Below are 16,149 nucleotides of genomic sequence, written 5' to 3'. Positions count from 1 at the left end.
ACCAAAAAAATTTGGGTTTGCGACTCTTCCAGGAAGCATCCTGTAGGACACATGAAGAAATTCCGCATGCATGTAGTTCTTAAATTATCCCATCTTTAGATTCTTCTTGCCTGTAAATATTAGAGTGAATTTTTTGTTACTCATTGATTATTTTTTCCAATATATAATACTGACATGAAAATGCTGATAAAAATGAAGGATGTAATCATTTAACTCTTTGTTTTGACTGTTTTTTCTTTTTTTTTTTTTCTTTTTTGGCAGAGTCCCAACATATTATTTCACTTGGTTGGCCTGGATTGATATCAGTCCATCTAGAGGTTTGCCATTGTTATTATCACTCCCCAGTCCCTATATTTGAGAAATTTCTTTCCTTGGTAGAATTTGAAAATTTTAGTTTGGTAGCTATGCAAGAATAATTGATTCATTTAAAACTGTTGAATAGGAAGAAAACATGGTATTTAAGTTTATTTTATGAACAAATGAGAGCATCTACATGTTACCCACACTAGCTAGATGAGTGCACTTCAAATGATGGTTGGATGGTTACAATCAAACACTTAGTCTAACTCAACATATGAACACTCTCCTTCAAGCTGGAGCATATATATATATATAGTAAGCTCTAAGCTTGTTAGAAATGTATTTGATCCTAGGCCTTCTAAAGAGATTTAGTAAATATATATACTAACTGGTCATTAACTCATTCGGCCAACAAATGAGGCAATGATTTCTCTTGAAGTTACCTTCTCTCAAACAAAATGACAGTCAATTTCATTGCGTTTTATTCTCTCATGGAAAATTGGGCCGAATGCAATATGTAATGGTATTAATGACCGTTTTGGTTCCTCGACTATGCCGTAATTACCAAATTGGTCCTCAACTATTAATTTTGACCAATTAAATCCTCAACTTCTGATTTTGTAACCGATTTGGTCCTCCGTCAAATTGATCGAGAATCAATTTGGTAATTATGGAGGACCAAATCGGTTACGAAATCAATAGTTGAAGATTTATTTGTGGCATAGTCGATGGACCAAAACGGTCATTAATTCATATTGTTAAAAGTCTAGGAAGCTTTTTTATTCATACTTCTAACTCAGGTTACAAAACAATATATAGACCTACAAGAGTATTGGGAGGAGACATAATAAATAAGGAAGGAAACTACACTTCTCCCTAAGACTTTAATTACTAAAGCAAAAGGTGTGCTGCTCAAGATACTTTCAATATTTCCAACACTCCCCCTCAAGCTGGCACGTATAAATCAAAAGTTCCCAGCTTGCTACAAATGTATTCAATCCTAGGTCTACGGAGAGATTTGGTGAGAACATCAGCAAGTTGATCATTTGACCCAACAAATGCGGTAATAATGTCTCCAGATGTGACCTTCTCTCATATAAAGTGGCAATCAACCTCAATATGTTTAGTTCTTTCATGGTAGATAGGATTAGATGCAATGTGCTGCGCTGCTTGATTATCACAAATTAATTTCATAGGACTAGGCTTATAGAAATTGAGTTTTGTAAGAAGTTGTTTGACCCAAATTAGCTCACATATTCCAAGTGCCATTGCTCGGTATTCTGCTTCAGTGTTTGAGCGTGTAACCACATTTTGTTTCTTACTTTTCCAAGAGACAAGATTATGAATAAGCAAAGTATGAGCTGTTTCAACAAGATGACGGATTTTTGGTTCCTCTGTTGAGGAGTTCTAGCACATGAAGATTCATGAAGTATTCCATGTTAGGATAAGAAAGAAGTGAAAGAATCAGAAAAATACTCTCTTGCAGTGACTCTTGCATTATTACTGCGTAAGATTTTGAGAGATACGCCAAATTGATTCACAATTTCATTGTAGAATTTTTGAAACACATCAAATAATTCAAAACGGTTCTTCATTAGAAAGACCCAAGTACACCGAGTGAAATCATTAATGAAGACAACAAAATATGAGAAACTCAAAGTGGATGAAACTCGACATAGTCCCCAAACATCGGAGTGAACTAAAGAAAATGGGTTATTGACCCTCCTATTCACTCTACCAGGATGTGAAGCTCTTGAGTGTTTCCTAAGTTGACACTGTTGAAAGGTAAACTAAAAGGAACCTGAACTATCTTCTTGTTATTCCATCTTAGAAAGAACAACACATTACAAGACATTATATAGGAAGATAACAAGTATTGGGAAGGGACATAAAAGGTCTAAAACTATTCCACTCCCCAAAGACTTAAAAGCATAATAAAAGCATAATAATAAGAGTAGGCTGCTCATATTCTAACACTGCTCATATTCCAACACTCCCCCTCAAGCTGGAGCGTATAAATCAAAAGCTCCCAGCTTGCCACAAATATATTCAATTCTAGGTCCACGAAGAGATTTGGTGAGAACATCAGCGAGTTGATCGTTTGACCCAACAAATGTGGTAACAATGACTCCGGATGCAACCTTCTCGCGTATAAAGTGGCAGTCAACCTCGATATGTTTGGTCCTTTCATGGTAGACAGGATTGGAGGCAATATGTAGAGCTGCCTGATTGTCACAAACTAGTTTCATAGGCCCAAGCTTGCGGAAATCGAGTTCTGTGAGAAGTTGCTTAACCCAAATTAGTTCACAAATCCCTAGTGCCATTGCTCGGTATTCTGCCTCTTGATCGTGCAACCACATCTTGTTTCTTGCTTTTCCAAGAAACCAAATTCCCTCCGAATAGGACACAATATCCTGATGTCGATCTCCTATCCCAAGGACATCCAGCCCAATCTGCATCTGTGTAACTGACAATTTCTGACAATTTCTGTATTTCCATGATCTTTATAAAGTAATCCTGTACCTGGGGATCTTTTCAGATATCTCAATATTCTGATGGCTGCATCCCAATGACTGACATGGTTCTTGCAAAAATTGGCTAACTACACTTACAGCAAATGAGATATCTGGTCGAGTGATAGTCAAGTACAGTAGCTTGCCAACTAACCTCCGATACTTACTTGGACTGGATAGGAGCTCCCCCTGTCTTGGAAGAAGTTTGACATTTGGATCCATGGGTGTGTCAACTGGTTTGGAATTTGTCATTCCTGTTTCTTCAAGAATATCCAAAATATATTTTCGTTGAGACACATAGATACCTTGTTTGGATTGAGCAACTTCAATACCAAGAAAATACTTCAATTTTCCAAGATCTTTTGTCTCGAAATGCTGAAACAAATGTTTCTTAAGCTGATTTATTCCTTCACTATCATTGCCTGTAATGACGATATCATCAACATAAACCACAAGATATATGCTTTTTCCATGTAGATGTTTATAGAAGACAGAGTGGTCAGCCTTGCTTTGAATCATGCCAAATTGTTGTACCACATCTCTAAATCTCCCAAACCAGGCACGTGGAGATTGCTTCAATCCATAGAGAGAGCGTTTAAGACGACAAACAAGACTAGCTCCTGTCTTAGCCACAAGTCCAGGGGGCTGCTCCATATATACTTCCTCATTCAAATCACCATGTAAGAAGGCATTCTTTATATCCAACTGATACAGTGGCCAGTGGCGATTAGCTGCCATTGAGAGTAAGAGGCGGATAGAAGTGATCTTGGCTACCGGTGAGAAGGTGTCCGTGTAGTCAATGCCAAAAACCTGCATGTATCCTTTAGCAACAAGTCGAACTTTGAATCTATCAACCTGTCCATCTGGCCCAACCTTCACATTATACACCCATCTACAACCAACCACGGTTTTACCAGGAGGTAAAGGAACTAACTCCCAAGTCCCAGAAGAATGGAGTGCTTCCATTTCATCAACCATTGCTTGAGTCCACCCTGGATGAGTTAATGCCTCCTTGACATTGTTTGGAACAAAAACAGTTGACAAACTAGAAATGAAGGCACAATATGATGGAGATAGACGTTTCTGTGAAAGGAAATTATAGATAGGGTAAGGATTTCGAGTGGATCTTTTACCTACTCGGCTAGCAATGGGAGAGTGTGTTGTGGTGTTTTGGACTGTATCATTGGGTAACAGTGATGTAGGACATGACTCAACTGGGTGTCTACCCTCTTGGGAATCTTGATGATTGCGTCGTTGGTAGGTGTACAACAATGGTGGAACATGCCCTTCCTCTTGGATGTTTAGAGTTGGTATAATTCTTTCAGGAATAGGTATGGTCCTTTCAGGAACAGTGGGAGATACAGGTTCTGAGAAAGTAGGAACAGGGAGAACTTCTGTGATTTCAATGGGTTCCCCTAAAAAATCAGACTCAACGGAGTTGGATGAGAAAAAGGGTGTTGTTTCAAAAAATGTAACATCGAAGGAGGTATAAAAACGGTGTGTTTTAGGACAGTAACACTTAAAGCCTTTTTGGAGGCGAGAATATCCAAGAAAAACACACTTTATTGCCTTGGCATCAAGTTTATCACGTCCTGGAGAAGTATCATGAACAAAGCAAGTACACCCAAAAATTCGCAACGGGAGCTTATGGAGAGGTTCCTGTGGGAGCAAGATATGAAGAGGAATTTTTCTTTGTAAAACAGAAGAAGGCATTCTATTTATGAGATAACATGAGTGAAGTATAGCATGCCCCCAGAAATTCTTAGGAACCTTATTATGAATAAGCAAGGTACGAGCTGTTTCAACAAGATGACGAATTTTTCGTTCAGCGACTCCATTTTGTTGAGGAGTTCTAGCACATGAAGATTCATGAAGTATTCCATGTGAGGAAAAGAAAGATGTGAAAGGGTCAGAAAAATACTCTCTTGCATTATCACTCCGTAAGATTTTGAGAGAAACCCCAAATTGATTCACAATTTCATTGTAGAATTTTTGAAACACATTGAATAACTCAAAACGGTTTTTTTATTAAAAAGACCCAAGTGCACCGAGAAAAATCATCAATGAAGACAACAAAATATGAGAAACCCAAAGTGGATGAAACTCGACATGGTCCCCAAACATCGGAGTGAACTAAAGAAAATGGGGTATTGGCCCTCCTATTCACTCTACTAGGATATGAGGCTCTTGAGTGTTTCCCAAGTTGACATGATTCACACTCTATGGTTTTTAAATTTGACAAACCAGGAACAAGTTGTTTTAATTTATTCAGATCAGGGTGTCCTAAGCGACAATGGTTAAGGAGATGTGAAGTAGTAGCAGTGCAAGCTATTTTGGTATTGGTAGAACAAAAAAGGTGATAGAGACCTCGTGATTCATATCCTTTACCAATTGTTTCCTTTGTTTGACGATCTTGAATGATCACAGAATCAGAAGAAAAGGTAACAAGGCATTTAAGAGACTGGGTAAGTTGATTAATTGAAATCAAATTGAAGGGACACCCGGGAATGTAAAGAACATTGGATAAAGATAAAGAATGAATAGTAACTTTTCCAATTCCTATAGCCTTTCCTTTTGACCCATCGCCAAAAGTGACAGCAGGAAGAGAGTCTGAGAAATCAATATGGGAGAAAAAAGAAAGGTTACCAGATATGTGATCAGTTGCTCCAGAATCCAAGACCCAAACTGAGTCTGACTTTAATGCAAGAGCATGAGTCTGATTTTTGGTGACCCAGGCAGACTTCCCGGCTGGTACACTGCTGGAAATTCTATGTTCTGCCATAGTTGTCATAAAAATATGAGAAAAACACCGTAGTGTTGCAGGTACACTGCTGGAAATTCTATGTTCTGCCATAGTTGTCATAAAAATATGAGAAAAACACCGTAGTGTTGCAGGAACAAGGCGAGATGATCTGGAAATTTTGGCCGGAAAAAGCTGCTGGAAAAGGCCGGAAAAAGCTGCCAGAAAAGGCAGCCACCGTGACCGGAAAAGAGTGAGCAGTGTCGCCGGAGCTTCTTTTGAAGGAATGTGGCACCAAATCAGTGAATAAAGCTCTTAGTTTGAGATAGTGTAGAAAAGTGATGATGAACACTGTTTTTCACGGTGAGTTCATCTGGAAATTTTCAGGCCCTTCAAACTTGGCTCTGATACCATGTTGAAAGGTAAACTAAAAGGAACCTGAACTATCTTCTTGTTATTCCATCTTAGAAAGAACAACACATTACAAGACATTATATAGGAAGATAACAAGTATTGGGAAGGGACATAAAAGGTCTAAAACTATTCCACTCTCCAAAGACTTAAAAGCATAATAAAAGCATAATAATAAGAGTAGGCTGCTCATATTCTAACACTGCTCATATTCCAACAGACACTATTCACACTCTATGGGTTTTAAATTTGACAATCCAGGAACAAGTTGTTTTAATTCATTGAGGTTGGGTTGTCCTAGCACATTCTTAGGAACCTTGTTATGAATAAGCAAAGTACGAGCTATTTCAACAAGATGACGAATTTTTCGTTCAGCAACTCCATTCTGTTGAGGAGTTCTAGCACATGAAGATTCATGTGCACCGAGAGAAATCATCAATGAAGACAACAAAATATGAGAAACCCAAAGTGGATGAAACTCGTCATGGTCCCCAAACATCGGAGTGAACTAAGGAAAATGGGCTATTGGCCCTCCTATTCGCTCTATTAGGATATGAAGCTCTTGAGTATTTCCCAAGTTGACACGATTCACACTCTGGTTTTTAAATTTGACAATCCAGGAACAAGTTGTTTTAATTTATTGAGGTTGGGGTGTCCTAAACGACAATGGTTAAGAAGAGGTGAAACAGAAGCAGTGCAAGCTGTTTTGGTATTAGTGGAACATCTGAAAGATGGTATAGACCTCATGATTCATATCATACACTAATTGTTCCTTTTGTTTGACAGTCCTGAATAACCACAGAAACAGAAGAAAAGGTGACAAGGCAATTAAGAGAGTGAGTAAGTTGATTAATTGAAATCAAATTGAAATGACAACCAGGAATGTATAGGATGTGAATAATATATTTAGAATATTATTATTTCCTATTGTAATAAGTTAATATATGTGTGGTATAGGAATAGTCAGCGTAGTACAGTCTATTTGTCAGGAGACTTTTACGTGTAACAGATCTCTCTAGTAATAGTCTCTATCTCTGTAACTGTTTGGATAATTCAATTTCAGTTCAATTACATTCATCTGGTATCAGCTAAGCCGTAGGTTAGATCCTCCTTCTTTTCCTCTCTCCCTATCGTCGATACTCCTCGACCCACGGCCATCCGATGTCCGATGTCGACAAATTCGTCGGAGAGAACTATTACCGCCGGCACAACGGCGTCAGCCACCACCCCAAACACTTTAGCCACAGGTCACCATTTCGTTTCTATTGAACTCACCGCTAGGAACTACTTGTTCTGGCGCACACAGTTCGTTCCCTTCCTCCGTGGACAAGGCTTGCTCGGTTATGTGGACGGCGACACACCATGTCCGCCGCCAATGATCAACACACCGTCCGGTGACTCGGCTTCCGGCGCCACCACCACCGTACCGGAAGTTAATCCAGCACACCGGGTCTGGACGCAACAAGACCAGTCCATCCTTTCTCTCATCTCATCTCTGTCGGAGGAAGTGATGTACTTGTCAGTCGGTCGTAACACCTCGCGGGAAGTATGGCAATCCATTACTGCCGCCCTCGGTTATTCCACACGTGCGCGCTACTTGAACTTGCTTGGTCAATTCCAATCGTTGCGGCAAGGAAACAGCTCGCCGGCCGAGTACTTGGGACGAGCGCAACTCGTGGTAGAAGATCTTGCACTCCCCGGCCGCCCGGTCTCCTTAGACGAACAAAATTTGTTCGTTTTCCGGGGCCTTCGCCGGGAGTTTCGGGCCATGGCTGCCTCCTTGACGGTATCAGGTAATCCGATCACCATCCCGCAGCTGTCTGATTTTCTACAGGCGCAAGAGTTTATTCTTGCTGATGATTTCCCGTCGCCGGGTGCTAGAGCGGCGTCCGGCTCTCATGCTGGTTTCTATGCTGGTCGTGGTCGAAACCAAAACAACGAGAACCATTCTCGTGGCGGGCGTGGACGTGGAGGCCGCGGTGGTAACGGGCGTGGTGGTCGCAATGGCCGTGGCAACCCTCCGAGGTGCCAGATTTGTTGCGCCATCGGACACACTGCAGTACACTGTTTTAAGCGCTATAATATCCAGCGACCTGACCGTGGCCGGAGACGAGTTTGCATCCAGTTTGGTGAGCAGCTGGTTTCCCGACACAGGCGCCTCTGCCCATGCTACGCCCGACGCGTCAATGATGTCTCAATTTGATGAGTACAATGGCAACGATGTCCTGCGTGTCGGGTAATAGCGCGGGTTTGGTTATTTCGCGCGTTGGTTCTGCATCTATTCCTTCCTTGTCAAAGTCTCTTAAGTTATCTAATGTGTTGCATGTGCCCGACTTATCTGTTCCATTACTTTCTGTTCAAAGATTTACTACGGAAAACAATGTGTTCGTTGAATTTCACAAAAATTGTTTTTTGTGAAGGATTCAATAACCAGGGCCATTCTGCTTAGGGGACCCAGGTCGGGAGGGCTATACACACTTCCATTGTTTCGGTCACGTTTCGCATATTTAAGTTCACGAACCACTCTAGTCATGTGGCATCGCAAGCTGGGTCATCCTCATAATCGTGTCTTGAATAAAATTCTACAGAACTGTCCGGTTGAAAATAAATCGGAACCAATGGGCGACTGCACCTCGTGACATCTCGGAAAATCATGTCGATTTCCGCTAGATAGAGTTAATTCCACTAGTACGCATGTATTAGACTTATTGTATACGGACGTTTGGGGTCCATCCCCCGTTCTTTCTAGTAGTGGTTATTGCTATTTCCTTCTATTTGTAGATGATTATTCCCGCTTTACCTGGTTTTATCCTTCACGGGTAAACACGGACGTATATAAATGTTTCGAGTCGTTTCGTGTCATGGTAGAACGACAATTTTCGCGTTCTATCAAATCCATACAATCTGATCTAGGGGTGAATACCGCAAACTGCATAACACCTTTCAAACACTTGGTATAAACCATAGACAATCATGTGCTTACACGCACGAACAAAATGGAAGGGTAGAGCGTCGGAATAGGCACATTGTCGAAACCGGGTTAGCTCTACTCGCTGAAAGCTCAGTTCCCCTACAATATTGGGACTTTGCCTTCGAAACAACCACCACCTTAATAAATTACTTACCATCTTCTGTCCTACAATTTCAAAGCCCATATTCACGCCTCTAATGTGTCACCCCCGTACACCTTTTTACGGGTATTCGAGTGCCGTTGCTATCCCTATCTTAGGCCTTATAATCGCCACAAGATAGAGTATCGCTCGGCCCCATGTGTTTTCTTAGGTTACCCACCGTCCTATAGGGGATATAGATGTATGGACTTAACAACTGGAAAAATCTATATCTGCCGCCATGTCTGGTTTAACGAGACTGTTTTCCCTTTTTCAGAATCGGTTGACCAGGGCACGGCACGGTCCGCAACTCCCTCGGCCCCGTGGGCGGTTGGACCATTGGTGCCGCAACTCACAACACCACCAGTTATGCCCATGCCCACCGCCGAGCCAGAGACTGTACCATTGGCTCATGAACCCGCACCTCTTGCTATACAAGCACCAGCAAATACAGGCAGGAGGCGTCGCGCCAAAGCTCCTGCCCAAGGACCTGCACATGTCATGCAAGACGAAGAGTTTCATGCTCTAAGTGCTACTCCTGATCCTAGTTGCTACTCCCAAGCTGTTGGGCACCCACATTGGCTTGACGCCATGGATCAGGAGTTTAATGCACTTCTGCACAACAACACTTGGCAACTGGTTCCAGCAGAACCACACATGAATGTCATTGGATGCAAATGGGTTTTTAGAACCAAGCGCAACGCTGATGGCTCCGTTGAGCGATATAAGGCACGTCTAGTTGCCAAAGGGTTTAACTAGGTTGCCGGTGATAACTTCTTTGATACTTTTAGTCCGGTTGTGAAGCCCACTACAGTTCAACTATTGTTTTCTCTGGCAGTGTCGCATAATTGGACGTTACGTCAACTAGACGTCCATAATGCGTTTCTAAACGGTCACTTAGCAGAAACAGTTTATATGAAACAGCCACCTGGGTATGAAGACCCCACACATCCAGGACATGTCTGTCATCTACAACGTTCTCTATATGGTCTCAAACAAGCACCCCGTGCTTGGTTTAAGAGACTCCACGACTTTTTAATCTCAACAGGGTTCAACTCTTCGAAGACGGATGTATCCCTTTTTCACTATAGCACTGGGCAATCAAGGGTTTTTCTATTAGTTTATGTTGATGACATAATCATGCTGGGTAATGATGCCGTGCTTATTGACACTTTACTCAAACAGTTGTCCATGACGTTCAAAATACGGGACTTTGGGGAACCTGGATTCTTTTTGGGCATTGAAACTCTTAAGGTACACGGTGGTATGCTTCTCACACAACGCCGTTATATGGGTGATATACTCACGCGTGCAGGTATGGTAGATTGCAAGCCGCTTGCCACTCCTGCCGCTGTCACTCAAGCTATCTCTCCGTCCACGCAACCTTATGAGAACCCACTCAATACCGGCGTATTGTGGGGGCCTTACAGTACTTAACTATTACCCGTCCTGATCTGTCCTATGCAGTTAACCGGCTCTGTCAGTTCATGCACTCACCGACTGACGACCATTGGGGTTTATTGAAGCGTGTTCTGCGGTATATCAAAGGCACCTTGGATTATGGGTTGCGTCTAGCACCGTCTTCTTCTACAGCCTTGCATGCCTTCTCAGATTCAGACTGGGCTGGGTGGGTATGCTGTGTTCTTAGGCTCCAATCTTATTTCGTGGTTATCGAGGAAGCAGCGGACAGTCGCACGGTCTCCTACCGAGGCTGAGTACAAAGCTCTTGCTGATGTTTCTGCGGAGGTTACTTGGGTTGTTTCTCTGCTTCGGGAACTTGGGTTACACACTGGTCAGCCGTCCACTCTGTGGTGTGACAATTTGGGAGCCACGTATCTCCGTGCTAATCCGGTATTCCATGCCCGCACGATACATGTTGAAATTGATTATCATTTCGTTCGGGACAAGGTGGCATCTGGTGACTCCGTTGTTAATTTTGTCTCTACAAAAGACCAGCTAGCAGATATCTTCACCAAGCCACTTCCAGGACCACGTTTTCAAGCTCTGCGTGACAAGCTCAACGTTGTATCGCACCAACCTTGTGCTTGAGGGGTGTGTGAATAATATATTTAGAATATTATTATTTCCTATTGTAATAACTAATAAGTTAATATATGTGTGGTATAGGAATAGTCAGCGTAGTACAGTCTATTTGTGAGGAGACTTTTACGTGTAACAGATCTCTCTAGTATTAGTCTCTATCTCTGTAACTGTTTGGATAATTCAATTTCAGTTTGATTACATTCATCTAGGACATTGGATAAAGACAGAGAATGAATGGTGACTTTTCCAATTCCTATAACCTTTCCTTTTCCATCACCAAATGTAACAACGGGAAGAGATCACCAAATGTGACAACGGGAAGAGAGTCTGAGAACTCAATATTAGAGAAAAATGAGAAGTTACCAAAAATGTGATCAATATTAGAGAAAAATGAGAGGTTACCAGAAATGTGATCAGTGGCTCCAGAATCTAGAATCCAAGTTGAATAAGGTTTTAATGCAAGAGCAGTATGAGATATGGTGGTCTTGGCAACTTTCAGTGCGCTTTTAAAACTTTCGTGTTTTGCCATAGCTTTCAGAAAAATATGAGAAAATCACAGTAGAACCGCAGACAAGAGATGGATTGATTTGGAAAATTTGGCCGGAAAACGTCGCCGGAAAAAGGATCACGTGTCGGCGCGTGGTGTTGGAGCTGCTTCGTTGCGGTGGCGCGTGTGGAGGTTCCTTGTGGCCGGAAATGGATGGGCAAGGTCGCCGGAGCTTCTTCTGATAGTCTATTGCACTAGTTTCATGAAGTGAGCTTCCAATATTGAAGAAAGATGAAAAGGGATGATGAACCGTGCTCATCACCTCTGCCACTGTTCATCCGGTGTTTGAAAGAAATCTCAGGCCCCAAAAAGGTGGCTCTGATACCATATTAAAAGTCTAGGAAGTTTTCTTATTCATACTTCTAACTCAGGTTACAAAACAATATAGACCTACAAGAGTATTGGGAAGAGACATAATAAATAAAGAAGTAAACTACTCCTCTCCGCAAGACTTTAATTACTAAAGTAAAATGTGGGCTGCTCAAGATACTTTCAATATTTCCAACACATATGTAATGCTACCTGATTGTCTTGATATAAGCTCCATAGATTCAAGCTCACAAAACTATAATTTTGTATGAAGATGCTTCAACTTTATCAGTTCACATGTCATAAACATTGGTTGATATTCAACCTCTGCACTTGAATGTGCTACCACATCCTACTTCTTAGTTTTTCTTACCAGGACGTCTAAGGTACTGTTAAAGAGAACATAGTATCTTGATGTTGACTTCCTATCCCTAAAACACCCGACATGAGAACTGACTAACAACACTCATTGCAAATGAAATATAAATATAGGGCAACTGTCACATAGAGCAACTTCCCAACTAACTTTTGGTATCTACTAGGATTAGATAGGGGCCTTTTTTTTTTTTTTTCTTCAGTAAAAGCTTAATCTTGGGATTCATGGTTGTCATGGTGTAAGTGTGTTAATTGGCATGTAGTCCAACATACCTGTCTCCTCAAGTGTATCTCTAGACTTCTATGCAGATGAATTGGAATATTGGATGTCCGATCTTAATTGTCTGAACTGACCTTCCAACTTCCTGTAAGGAACTTTGGATCTCATTATACCAAGAAACTGAAAATACGGGATCTAATTCAGTTCTTGTGTTCATGTCTTGTCAATATCAGACTTTGGGTTTTTTTTTTTTCAGGACTGTGGTCAAGTGACAAGTTGTGGTGTGACATCACTTTTAGAATGTCATGCCCTTGAAGATATTATCTTACGACATAATGTGAGTCTTCTAATCTTTGTTATTTTTTTATCTGATGTTTGTTCTTTTTATGGAGATTAAATAAAAGTGTTCACAATGCATGGGAAGACTTGCATCTTTTTGTGAATCTGTAGATGTTGTCTTCCATGACTGTTTTAGGGATATATATACTTGGAGAACGTGATTTATTATTATAGGAATATTTTTACAGTGCCGGATAATATTAATAGTAAGGCATGTTGTACATTCTTTAATTTGACAAAATTAAAGGAATGAGTTCAATTTTGCAAAATTACAAAATGTATCTCATCCCTTTTTAATATTCGGCTTTGTTAGAAATGGCATAGGAGTGGCTCCCTATTATTATAATGATAATAAATTTTTTGTAGTAATTAGTCATGTTTATTTGACTTTAAAAACGCAGGGTACTGGAATGCAGAGGGATATTATTTCTCACATTGCTTCAAAGGTAACAAATTAACAGAGGCATTTGAATGCTTGATGCCTTAACCATAATTTACTCCACCAAGTAGCTTAAATCTATATTTTGTTTTATGATTTTGGATCAGATGCCAATGCTTCGAAAGATATCCCTTGATGTATGTGATGCAATGGATCGTGACTTTGACATCCCAAATGTAAGAAAATGCGGCATCATTGATGTTTGTGTTACTGTTCTTGCGTCATTTGGATTATATGGTAGTGGTGGAAACATTTTATAACAACTTTTATAATCAGAGCATATGGACCTGTTATGGAATATAGAATATATATTTGATATATAGAATCTCTATATATTAAGCAGTTTAGAGTTTTACGTAGGTAGGATATATGGAAACTTGTTTCCTATTCGTAGTCTTCTAATACTTATTTATAGGGCTGTATATTCTCTATTCTAAATGACAGTTTGAGACAATATATGACAACACATTAGAAACTCTCTCTCTTCATTTTTGTAACATGGTATCAGAGCCTTTAAGATAAAGGGATTTTTTTTTTTCGCTCCTTTGCCGTCACCACCCATCTAGGAAGCTTCGTCGGCGACCGCGCCTGTAGATTTCAACACCGATCTGGGCAGCGCGTGGGGCCTCACGCGCCGCCGCAACTTGCCGCCACTCGCCCCACGCGCCGGCACATGAGGGTTTTCCGGCCACCGGAAAATTTTTTCGTCGCCTGTTTCTGGGTTGCCTAAGTCCCCTCCCCTCGGTTCTAGACTTAGTTTGGACCAATGCCTTTTGCTTTCCGGTCAGGTTGTTTCGTATCCCTTCAGGCTTCATTTTTTGTGTAGTTTTTTGATCTGTTTTGGTGGGTATGACTGAGTATAATTGTGTTGCTGCTGCTGCCTTGGAATCTTGTGACGAAGAGGGTTATTGGTGATGGGCTTGCGTCTAGGGGTCTTTATGTTCATGACCTCTAGAAGGATGGAGTCCGTTTTGTGTTTTCGTGCTGTCTCGTTTCGTGTTTTAGTGCTGTCTCGTTTCGTATTTTTGTGTTGTCTCGTTTTGTGTGTTTTGGTGCTGTCTTGTTTTGGTCCTCTCTTTCGTTTTGGTGTTGCCTCGATTTAGTGTTATCTCTCTTTCGTTTTGGTGTTGTCTCCTTTTTGATGCTCGTTGATTGGGCGCTCGTTGATTGGGCCATGCTTCCCTTTTGTTAGTCAAGATACTTCCCTTTTGATCCTCCAGTTTGGAGTTTGTCTTTTTTACCTTGTGTGTTCATGCTTGTTCGGTCCACTTTGTTTTCACCCAGAGTTGTGATATTAGTGGCGTCTAAGCTCTTCCGGTTTAGGGGAGGGTCCAATGCTAAGCTGGTTCGGTCCACCACGTTGAGTTCACCCAACTGTCCGTAGGTATTCGTGGCGTTCAAGGCTTTCGTTGGAGGGGGAGTATGAGTATCCAATCTCAAGTTTGTTCGGTCACTTTGTGTTCACCCGTTGTTCGTGGGATTCGAGACGTTCGAAGCTTTCGTTTCAAAGGAGTGTCCTAAATGGACTTGAGTTATTTGTTATTTAATTATTTTGGGTTATCACTCATTTGTATAACAAGTTGGGTATTATTAAAATATATATGCTCCAACTTGAGGGGGTGTTATGGAATATAGAATATATATTTGATATATAGAATCTCTATATATTAGGCCGTTTAGAGTATTAGGTAGGTAGGACATATGTAAACTTGTTTCTTATTCGTAGTCTTCTAGTACTTATTTATAGGGCTTTGTATTCTCTATTTTAAATGACAGTTTGAGACAATATACAACAGCACATTAGAAATTCTCTCTCTTCACTTTTGTAACAGACCAAATCACACTAAAAGACTAAATTCAATTAATTAGCTAGTCTAACACATAACCTTATAAACCAATTGTTATACCATTGATCAGGGTTCATATTGCATTGTGAATCTTGGTCCAAAAATGATGACACATTCTGTACCTGCCGTGAATAATTTGTGTACCTGTAATTACATGTAATTACATACACATAAATTGTAATTGCAGATACAAAATATGTGTTACAGACATATAGGATGTGCAGTTAACCGGTACAAAATATGTTAACTACAGACACATGAGATGCTGGTTAACATGTTATGTGTTTGCAGTTAACTGTTTATGTAGGTATTGAATCTGAATGTTATTTTTGGATCAGGATCCACAATGCAAGGTAGATTCTGGTTTATGGTATAATTTTCCCTTATAAACTCATATTTTCTCTCTTATAGTTTCGATATGTAACTCTTGACAACCATTCTCAATCTCCGGTAAATTGACATGTGGTGTTGCGTGAGATGGTTCTTGATAATTCATATACACGCTGCTATTATACTACTACTGCATCTCGTATAGGTCTATACTATCCTCTGAGAAGCTAGTCAGCCATATATCTATAGTTGTTGCATTGTGTGTATATATCTTTGAACTTTCTACTAATAATAACTCTCTACTTGTACTCAATGTGACCCATACAGTTCACCAACAGGTATCCATTAAGTATTGTAAAGATAGCAAGATGCAAGCAGAAAAAATGCAGTCTAGAGCTGATGGACAGGAAGTACGAAGGTCGGACAAACCCAGTTCACGTAGAGACATTAGTGATGGTGTGGAACAGTAAGGAACTCACAACAGCGGTTGTCAAGGAAAGATTGTAAACACGGTCATTTCAGTTTTACGTACATACATAATCATAATATATTATTTATTATAAATGCATCTAAATACTCATTCAACAATTACACAAGTAATCAGAGTGTATCTGAATATTGTACCG

The 16,149-nt window shown here is 40.6% G+C and overlaps 1 protein-coding gene and 1 long non-coding RNA gene across 5 annotated transcripts in view; one reads left to right on the top strand and one right to left on the bottom strand.

Annotated features, from left to right (window-relative positions):
• The window catches only part of LOC109155221, a 15,827-nt gene extending 13,277 nt beyond the window's left edge, over nt 1-2,550 (bottom strand). The window contains exon 1 of the long non-coding RNA XR_002049877.1: nt 2,442-2,550. This is a non-coding gene — a long non-coding RNA (uncharacterized LOC109155221). The remainder of the gene's footprint in view (nt 1-2,441) is intronic.
• The window catches only part of LOC109155220 (BTB/POZ domain-containing protein FBL11), a 27,862-nt gene extending 11,713 nt beyond the window's left edge, over nt 1-16,149 (top strand). For all 4 annotated transcript variants that reach the window (XM_019302938.1, XM_019302937.1, XM_019302936.1 and 1 more), the window contains 5 exons: nt 262-317; nt 12,825-12,905; nt 13,309-13,353; nt 13,454-13,522; nt 15,851-16,149. In XM_019302938.1, the coding sequence (XP_019158483.1) occupies nt 262-317; nt 12,825-12,905; nt 13,309-13,353; nt 13,454-13,522; nt 15,851-16,030 (431 nt within the window). In that variant the 3' untranslated portion in view covers nt 16,031-16,149. The remainder of the gene's footprint in view (nt 1-261; nt 318-12,824; nt 12,906-13,308; nt 13,354-13,453; nt 13,523-15,850) is intronic.

The sequence above is a fragment of the Ipomoea nil genome, unplaced genomic scaffold (assembly GCF_001879475.1).
Source record: "Ipomoea nil cultivar Tokyo-kokei standard unplaced genomic scaffold, Asagao_1.1 scaffold2694, whole genome shotgun sequence".
NCBI lineage: Eukaryota > Viridiplantae > Streptophyta > Magnoliopsida > Solanales > Convolvulaceae > Ipomoea > Ipomoea nil.
This window is presented reverse-complemented; position numbering and strand designations above follow the sequence as displayed.